The 9,906-nt window shown below is 50.6% G+C and overlaps 1 protein-coding gene across 2 annotated transcripts in view; it reads right to left on the bottom strand.

Moving 5' to 3' along the window:
- Window positions 1-491: 491 nt before the first annotated feature.
- Window positions 492-9,906, bottom strand: part of C8H10orf71 (chromosome 8 C10orf71 homolog) — a 28,544-nt gene continuing 19,129 nt past the window's right edge. The window contains exon 3 of one of the 2 annotated variants that reach the window (XM_054436621.1): window positions 492-5,799. In XM_054436621.1, the coding sequence (XP_054292596.1) occupies window positions 1,348-5,655 (4,308 nt within the window). In that variant the 5' untranslated portion in view covers window positions 5,656-5,799 and the 3' untranslated portion in view covers window positions 492-1,347. The remainder of the gene's footprint in view (window positions 5,800-9,906) is intronic. The other variant, XM_054436622.2, reaches the window with a different exon arrangement.

Genomic DNA, 9,906 nt, shown 5'->3' with positions numbered 1-9,906 from the left:
CTTTGTTCTAAATTTCTTCCTGGGAGGCCTGGGGGAAGTCCCACCCACAAGCCAGAGCTAACATTCCTTTCTGCTAACCCAAATTTTAAAACAAAGCTTCTCTTTCTCAACTAATTGCAATTCAGAAAATGTTTGACTCCACCCTATGACCCGTAAGTCCCTGGTTCAAGATATCCTGCCTTTTTAGGCCAAACCAATGTGTACCCTCCATGTGTTGATTTACAATTTCACCTGTAACTTCAGCTTTCCTGAACATTTCCCTTGCCATTAAAAATCCATGCTTGCAAGCCACGGGCGAGGTCGGGTTTTAAGCGTGAGCTGCCTAATTCTCCTTGCTTGGTGCCCTGCAAATAAACACCCTCCTTTCTCCCAATGCAAACCTCAGTGTGGATTTTGGCTTTACTGTGCTGGGCCAGTGGACACGTTTCATTAGGTAAAACTCTCAAACTCTTCAGTTAATCCTGACACTTCCCCCAAATCCCCAAAGGTCAGGAACTGACGGGGGGTGAGGGTGTGAACACACTTTCTTTTTGAGTGGAGGGCACAGGTACTGGTCACTAAATCAGGGCAGTCAGGACCCACTGGAGGGCCTGGCCCTGCGAAGGCATGGACAGGTGTTGAAGGGACAAGGTGGGACGCCAGACTGTGGTAGACAGGGAGGTGGCTCTGTCAGCTCTAACCCCCACTGCCCACAGAAGGAAGACAGGAGTCCAGGGACAGAACCGTATCTGCAAACTTGTTTCACTTTTTAAAAAGTGGGCCGTTTCTTGATCAGAAAATAGCTTTCGGAGGCAAGTTTCTCCCTGTGAAGGAAACCCATTCTATGCAAATGATCATTTCTGCAAAATTGCCCTGGGCTGGTCCTTAGCTAGTCTGCCTGAGTTGACCTGAATGCCTGCTGGGTCTGAGCTGGGGGCCTCAGGGGTTTGCTCATCAAGGAGCCTACAAGTGAGTGGGTGGGTGTGGGTGCAGAGGGACCCTTGGGACCAGGCGGTGCCCTTGCCACACCCACCTGGTTGGCAGGGCCAGGAAAGAGCAGGGCAGGCCAGGAGAGGGAGGAAGGGAGGGAGGGAGAAGGGCTGGAGTAGAGTGCACCTGGCAGGGAGGGGACCCCGCCAAGCAAGCAGCGCCCCTCCATCAGAAGAGAGCCAGGGAGCCCTTTGGGTGAGGTCGTCTTAGGATCCCTACTGCCTTCTGGACTTTACGGATCTAAAAAGGCTAAGTATGTGTTGACGATCTTGTGTGTGTATGTGTGTGTGTGTGGGTGTGTGTGTGTTGCTTGTTCTGGGGGAGGGGGAAGTAAGCTCCTCTGGGTTCATCTGGGGGTGGGGGACAGCCTGCAGTAACTCAAGAAATGCCTTCTGTGGCAAAGTCCTCTAGGTCGTCAGTGGAGATGATGCCCAGGCCTGGAGCTTCTGCACCCTCCTCTCCTGGGCTCTGGGGAGGACCATGAGGGCGCTGGCCTGCAGAGTGCGGGGTGCAGTCACCGTGAGGCCCTGGGTCCAGCTGCAGTCCAGACTCGTGGACACTTTGGGGCCTGGCGCGGGCCGCGGAGGCACGAGGGCCGTGCCTGAGGAAGGTGGGCGCGGAGAGCTGAGAGGAGCAGCGCAGCGGCATCAAGGCCGTCACGGGCACTGGCTGGAAGCCGGGGTACAGCACATAGGGAGCGGCCAGGGTGTCCGGTGGGGGCGGCTCTGGGGAGGCCCCCTCGGAGGACGGGATGGAGACCTTGACATACTTGCCCGTCTCTGGGTCGTAGAAGGTCTTGATTTTCACCTGTAGTGGCAAGTCGAAGACAAAGTACTCCCCGGACTGTGGATCCTGGAGGACCTTCTGGGTGGCGGGGTACGCGGACGGGGGTGTGAGGGACTGGGGGCCCCCGGGCCGCCTCCCGACAGGCTCCGAGAAGCCGGTCACGGAGTGGCGGTGCACGGGAGGGGGCAGGGAACGGACCACGGGGAAACTGTGTCGGAGCCTCTCTCTGGGGCACAGTGGCCTTTGCTGTGTCTGCTCCAAGTCCTCCGGGCAGGGCTTTCCCTCCTGTGACTCGCCATGCTTCTCCTGAGCCTGATCGGTCTTCCTCCTCTTACTTGCCAGCTTCTTTGCCCGCCGCAGGGCTTTCTCTGTTTTGGGTGGGACTGCAGGTGGCTTGCTTGCTGTCCTCTCTAGCTGTGCAGGAAGCTCAAGTCTCCCAGGGGTGCCTGCTGGGCTGTTGGCCACATCCAGCAATGAACCTCTTGGAGAGAGGGTCCGGAGGTCTTCTGCCGACAGCTCAAGTAGGGGGTCAGAGCCGCCCTCCCACACGAGGGCGTGGGTCAGGTCCTCCCTCCGGGTGACCCTGGCAAGACTGGAGCTGGCCCAGGGGCTGGCTTGGGGAGGCTCCTCGCGCAGCAGCTCTGATCCTCGGGGGGCCTGGGAAACCTCCTCCCAAATGTTGCTGGCAGCAGGGGAGCAGGCACTGCTCTCCCCCGGGGAGCTGGGGTTGGGGGAATTCGCGGTCTCACTGGGGACCAGTCTTCTGCCAGGGGGCCCTGCTCTGGATGTGGACAAAAAGTGACTCTTGAAACCTGGTGTCTGCTCTTCCCAACAGGTTTCAGGCTGCCATGGGGGTGGCTGGTCTTCTATGTCGCCCTCGGGTAAAGCAATGGTGGGGATGTGCCATGGGGCTGCCAGCTTCCCTGGGTCTGCAGAACCGCTCTTGCAATTGCTTGCCACAAGGCCATGTGCAGCATCTGGTGGTGGCTTCACCCTGTCCCCCCCTCCCACCAGAGGCATAGATGGGAAATTCCCCTTTGGGGCTGGCTGAGAGGACTCCATCCTGGCCATGCTCGACCCCTGCCCAGGGTCCTCCATGACCTCGCTGGCCATGCACTTCACACGTGTGCCCCGTGTGTTAGTGGGTGTTGATGTACCAAGAATGTCCTGGTTTTCGGGGGCACAAAAACCAGGATCCTCACCCCATTCTTGCCTTGGCAATTCATCCTCTTTGCGGCCACTGCTGAGGGAGTCCTCCAAGGACATGGTCCTCAGGAGAGGCAGCATGATAGGTTTAATTACGGGGGTGGCTCTGAGGGTGTTGTCTTTAATCGTAAACAGCATGTGCCTGTTTGAAGCAGAAGATGGTGAGGAAGTAAGGTCTTTGGCCTGTGAAAAGGTCATACCCTTATGGTCCCCAATCCGAGAGCCTCTGAAATTAGCTTCCTCTGCTGATGCCTTCCTGGTTCTTCCTCCAGACACACTTTTCCCTTCTCTTTGCAATGCTTCCCCCTGGCTGCGGTCTTCCAGGCATGCGTGCCCATTGCTTAAGGCACAGTACTGCGGCTCATCCTTCCCCATCACGTTCTCCTTCTCATCCTTCTGACTGTCACCTGCACTCATGTCCTTCCTCCTGTCTTCCCGCTGGTTCTCAGTAAGCCACATCTTCTGCTGATCATCAAATGAGGCAAAGGATTGATCTGAAGAGCTGGTGCTGAATTTGGCCTTACCTTTGAGGCTTGGCATAAAATCGGATTGGCTGTCACTGTAAAACACATCTTCCTCCTCAGGAGAGAGGGGCCCTGGGGAGAATTTCTGGTTCAAATGTGTGTTCTGAAGTCCTGCCTCCCTCTCAGGTTCTGTCTCTTGGGACACAGATCTGGAGAGCCCATTCTCTAGCTGGTGGGTCTTCATTTTCTCTGTAGCCTCTCCAGGCTCAGGATCCCTATTGCAAAGCCTCAGGGAGAGGTGTTTCCTGGGGCGGTGTTCCCTGGAGTCTGGACAGCAGCCAGATCCGGCAGGACCCATCTCCAACTCTCCTTCCACCTCCTTGTTCTCATAACTGCTTCTCTCAGCAGCCTCCCCATTGACATAGAAGGGGGCTTTGGCGATGGTCGGAGCTGTGCTAAGAGTTAGACAGCTGTCTGCAGAGGGCTCACTGGGGTCAGCTGTAGGGTCCTTCTGGGGATTGATGTGTGATGCAGTGGGGTCATCAGCGGGTCTCTCCTTAGAAAGCTCATTTGGAGGGCTTTCCTCAAGCCCATTGGGGAGGATGACACCGTTGCTCACAGATTCTTGCTTTCCATCAACCTTACCTCTAGTTTTCTCATCAAGCCCTTTCAAGAGAGGTGAGGAACTGTATGTGCTCTTAACACGCTTCCGCACGTCCTTGAGGTTGAACAGCAGGCTAGGGGCTTTGGACTTGTAGCTGTCTCGAGACTGACATTCACTGGGCTCCTTCTCTTGGTATCCGTTTAGCTGTCCTGGGGGTGATGGGGTTCCCTCTGCCGGTTGGCTCTCTGCTGAATCCAGGGCGTGCTTGTTGGGTATGATGGGGGTCAGGAGCTTACTGATGTTAAAGGGGGGATCATAATGTTCATTGGGTTCCACAGGAAGGTCAAGAGCATCATTTTCTGAAAACTGTCCCTGGGGGTTGTGTTTTGTATACAAAGGTTGGCCTCTCCTGTTGGTCTGTGTCTTTTCTTCTGAAGTATCTTGTAGACTTTCTTTCCCTTTTTTGCCAGTCTTTGGCTTCCTCCATGGGGGCTGGGCTGGCTTCTCTTGAGAATCAGGCTGTGAGCTGGGAGCTTTTCCTTCCACAGCAAATACCTGGGCTCCTGGATCCCTGCATCCCCAGGGTACAGATGTGGACAGAGCCCCTGCTGCAAGTCTGTTCTCTTCCTGACTGCAGCTGGCCTGGACCTGGCAGGGAGAGACTGTGCACTCAGGAGGACAGGGTTCTCTTAGCAAGGTTGTGTCCCCATAGTGCTTGGGAGCTTTGCTTTCTGGGACGGTTCCAGCTGTGTCCTTTCTCTCCAGCAGCTTTGGTTGGTGGGCATTCCATGACTTGAAAGCACTATTTTCACTGTGCAGAAAGGTGCCTTTGCCTCTCCCAGGCTCACCTGTGGCTGGCTTGTGGTGTGGAGAGGGGAACTTTGACTCAGATGAGGTGGCTGTGTCATTGGCTGCTGGGAGGAAGCTGCTGGAGCCGTGACAGGCCATTTCTGGATTCTTGGAGGACTCCTGTTCTCCGTGCTTCCTGCCTGGCTGGTGGCTGTTCTGATGGGTGTTGGAAACTTCAGCGGGCACCCTCCTGACTGTCAGAAAGGCAGAATCGAAGCAGAAGTTGACACTGTTTTCTGGAAGAGGAGCGAATTTGGGGGGATTTTTCAGAGCCGGAGGCTTGCTGGCAGTGGGCCTGCTCTCACAACGTTGGCTCTCGGTCCTGTCGAAAGATTTAATTAGTGTTGATACTTTGGAGACAGGCTTGTTGCTGCTCCTTAGGCCGGAAACTGGCACCTCCAGTCTCCTCTGGACTGGCGTTGGTGGGGGGCTGGTTTTGGGGTACTTTTCCTCTCCCTGAACGTACTTGGGTAGCTGTTGGAAGGTGGCCGCCCAGCCCGAATGTTCCGTGCCCTGTGACGGTAACTGGCTCCAAATGCCACTTTTCCTCTGGGTGTGGCTTACTGTTCTCTGGCGAAGAGTCCCAAACACCTGTCGGGTGATATCCGGGGACACGGCCAGGTAGGAGTCATGGAAGGATGTGTCCTCGGAGATGCACAAACTCCGGAATGCCCGGTCTGTTAGGCTGCTCACCTCCCTGTCTGCATCATCCAACACGCTGCCGATGCTGGAGGAGTCGCTGAACCCGTCTGTGCACTTCTTGTTTCCCTGCATCATCTGTTGGCTCCAAGAAAGCTGTCCTCGTCAGCCGGCAGGTGTCTCTGGTGATGATTCTGTCAAGGTTAGGTGTTTCCCTCTTCCCCAAAACTAGAGCCTCTCATTGACCAGATGCAATTGCAAAGTGGGGATTTTTTTTTTTCTCTGCAAAAGAAAAAGGTGCAGGGTGTGAACAAAGTATATGGCTCTACGCAAGAATATGTGCTGGTCCAGGTGAAAAATGGTGCCTGTGAGGGTTAATTTTATGTGTCAAGCTTGGCAAGCTTGCTATATGTCTAGACTGTAGACCGGTCTAGCTGTTTCTGTGAAGGTATTTTTTAGATGTGATTAACACTAAAATCAGTAGACTTTAAGTAAAGCAGTTTATCTTCTATAAGGCAGGTGGCCCTCATTTAATTAGTTGAAGGCCCTAAGAGTAAAAAGACTGAGTTGACAAGCAACACAACAAAAATAGACAAGTGGGATTATATCAATTCAAAAGCTTCTGCACAGCAAGGGAAACAATCACAAAAATGAAAAGGTATTCTACGGAATGGAAGAAAATGTTTTCAAACTGCGTATCTGATAAAGGGTTAATATTCCAAAATACATGAGAAACTCCTACAACTGAATAACAAACAAAACAAAATGAAACAAAACCCCAAACCCACTGATTTAAAAATAGGTAGAGAAACTGAACAGATATTTCTCCAAAGAAGACATAGAAATGGCAAGCAGGTATATAAAAAGGGGCTCACCATCACTAACCATCAGGGAAATGCAGATCAAAGCCACAATGACATATCACATCATGCCTGTTAGGATGGCTATTATCAAAGAAAGAAAAGATGACAAGTGTTGGTAAGGATGTGGAGAAAAGGGGACCCCTGTACACTGTTGGTGGAAATGTAAATTGATGTAGTCACTTTGGAAAACAGTATAAAGATTCCTCAAAAAATTAGAACTAGAACTACTATATGATCCAACATTCCCATATCTGGGTACAGGCCCAAAGGAAATGAAATTAGGATCTTAAAGTATCTGCACCCACATGTTCATTACTCACAGTGGCCAAGACAGAGAAAGCGAACAAAATTTCCATTGATGGATGAATGGATAAAGAAAATGTGGTATATGCATACAATGGAATTATTCAACCTTAAAAAAGCAGAAAATTTTTAAATTTGTGATAACATGGGTGAACATGGAGGACATTTTGTTAAGAGAAACAACCCAGTCGCAGAAAGACAAACACTGCATAATGTCACTTACATGAGGAATCTTAGGCAGTCAAACTCATAGAAGCAGAGTAGAGTGGGGGTTGTCAGAGGCTGGGGAGCAGGGAAGGGGGGAGTTATTTGTCAAAGGACATAACGTTTCAGTTATGCAGGATGAATTAGTTCTGGAGATCTGATGTACAGCAGGTGTCTGTAGTTAACAATACTGTGTTATGTGCTTGAAATTTGTTGAGGATAGATATTATGTTAAATGCTCTTATCACACATACACAAATAATAAATAAAAAGGGTGGGAGGAAACGTTTGGAGGTGATGGATAGGTTTATGCATGGATTGTGGTGATGGCTTCACGGGGTGCATACTTATCTCCAAACTCATCAAACTGTACACGTTAAATATGTATAGCTTTTTGTATGCCAATCATACCTCAATAAAATGGCTTAAAAAAAGACAGTCCCTTGAGGAAGAGGAACTTCTGCCTTTGGATCATCTTTGGATTGGAGCTGTGTCATCAACTCTTCCTGGGTCTCCAGCTATTCCCATTTTGGACTTGCCAGCCTTCACAATCACTCCAGCCAGTTCCTTAAAATAAATCACTCCCTCTCTATAGCCACATATCCTATTGGTTCTGATCTTCTGCAGAATAAGACCCATACAGTGCCGGAAGTTCAGTGGTGTTTTTGCAGAGTCCTTCTCTGACATTCCATGGGTGTTCCCTCCTTGCTCATCTCTCTCACTGTGCATGGTACCAAGCACGATCAAAGATTAAGTTTACATCTTTGTGGCCTATCCCATGATTAGACTGTCAGCGCCAGGCATGTGGGGACTGCTGGGTTGTCTGTTTGCCAATTGCCCCTCATCCCAGAACCACCCTAAGAGGATATGATCTCCAGAGTCTGCATCACATGGGCCCCTTACCTCTGGGACCAGCCCGTGGGGATGGCCAGTAGAGGTGCTGGCAGGAGCCTGGAGGGAGGGGAAGCCAGTGTCCCTGGCATTTCTCCACCCCTCCTGCCTTGTGACATGTGGACCACAGTCCTCTAAAGCTATGGCCCCTCCCCCAGTCTCTGGGCTCTGGCGACATGCCCCTTGTGCCCAACTCTACATCCCTGGGGTCTCCCTAATTCTCTGTTACCTCTGTTATAGCCCTTTCCTTTTTTTTTTTTTTTTTAAGTGGCAAAATACACATAATATAAACATTTCATTTGAATTAATTTTTAGATACAGCTCAGTAGTGTTAAGTATATTCGTATGATCATGCAATCAATCTCCAGGACTCTTTCATCTTTCAAAACTGAAACTCTTTACCCATTAAGCAACAACTTCCCATTTCCCCTCCCTGCTGGAAGCCACCATTTGACTTTTTGTCTTTATGAATTTGATGACTCCTGGAAGCTCATAAAAGTGCAATCATATAGTATTTATCTTTCTGTGACTGGCTTAATTCTCTTAGCATAATGTCCTTGAGGTTTATCTGTGTTGTAGCGTGTGCCAGAATTTCATTTTCAAGGCTGAATAATATTCCACTATATATGTGTGTGTGTGATATACATATATATACACACACACATATGTATGTGTGTATATATATATATATATATAGTGTTTGTGTGTGTGTACATATATATACCACATTTTGCTTATCCATTCCTCCATTAATGAACACTTGGGTTGCTTCCAAATTTTGGCTATTGTGATTAATGTTGCTACAAATGTAGGTGTGCAAATATCTCTCAAAGACCCTGCTTTCAATTCTTTTGGGTATAACCCCAGAAGTGGAATTGCTGGATTATATGGTTGTTTTATTTTTAAATTTTTAAGGAACTTCTAGACTGTTTTCCATAGTGGCTGCACCAATTTTCATTTCAACCAAGAGTGTGCAAGTGTTCCAGTTTCTCCACATCCTCGCAACACTTGTTATTTTCTGCTTTTTTTCTTTCTTTTTGATAGTACCCATCCTGGTGGGTACATGGTGCTACATGGCATTCTCTTGTGGATCCTGTCTGAGGATGCTGCTTCCTTCTGGAATACTTACGGCTTCCCCTGGGACACACACCTCCCATTGCCTAGACCATTGCCTGGCCTGGGGGAGGGGATAAGAGAATGGGTACATAAAAAGTTACATAAAATAGCAAGTATTGACCCCAGAGTGGATGCAAGTGAGGGGTGTCTAGAAGAGTGGACATCTGGCAGGGTGCTGTTAAGTGTTCAGCTGGCAGATAAAACACTGCCAGAGAACTCCTATTCACAGCAGCAGAGCTGAGCAGGCTATGCTCTGCCCTCCTTGCTTGGCTGGCCTTAGTCACTGCCAGCGCTCCAGGGGATGGATGGTGAAGGCACTCCCATCAGGGAGGCCTGGCCACATGTCAGAAGCCCCAGATCCTGCCTGGCTCTACATCCCCTTGCTGAGTGACCATGGGCTGGCCACCAGCAGCCTCAGTGCATCTCTCTCATCTGTATCTGTGCTGTGAGATTGCAACCATTCTTTGTAGAGTGGGGATCATGTGGCCTCACTGCAAGGTTCCAGGAGGTTAGGGGTAGCATCCTGGCATAGGCTCAAAGCTGCTGGGCTGTCAGTAATATTTGTCTTTCATCCTGGAGGCCAGGCTTCATTGGGGTCTGTTGTTTCCATCTCTTGACCACAACACTCTGGTGAGTTAGCAATGCTGATTCATCGGCAGACTGACTGGTTTCTGTGAAAGACAGAACTAAGCTGGAGAAAGGATGGGACCTGAGTTCTAGTGGACTGAATGAGCTGATGAGTAGCTACTGACCTGCTCTGGGAAGGCCTCTCTGCACATGCTCCTCAGCCCTACCTTGAAAGGCAGGCTGCTGGCTCCCTGGAAAGTACACACTCATGACAGCATATGCTTTTTAGAAGGCTGCATACAAGGGGAGAGCATCAGCCCACGTGATGGGTGGGAGAGACCCTGAGGGCTGGCCAAGCCCACGCTTTCCCCAGTAGAAGACACACGCTCTGGTCTTCAGACTCCCATGCAACTAGCATGGCCAGAGGACATGGCTGTGGTCACAG

Source organism: Pongo pygmaeus, chromosome 8 (genome assembly GCF_028885625.2).
Source record: "Pongo pygmaeus isolate AG05252 chromosome 8, NHGRI_mPonPyg2-v2.0_pri, whole genome shotgun sequence".
In the NCBI taxonomy this organism is placed as follows: domain Eukaryota; kingdom Metazoa; phylum Chordata; class Mammalia; order Primates; family Hominidae; genus Pongo; species Pongo pygmaeus.
Note: the sequence above shows the minus strand (reverse complement) of the source record. Positions and strands in the feature narration are given on the sequence as shown.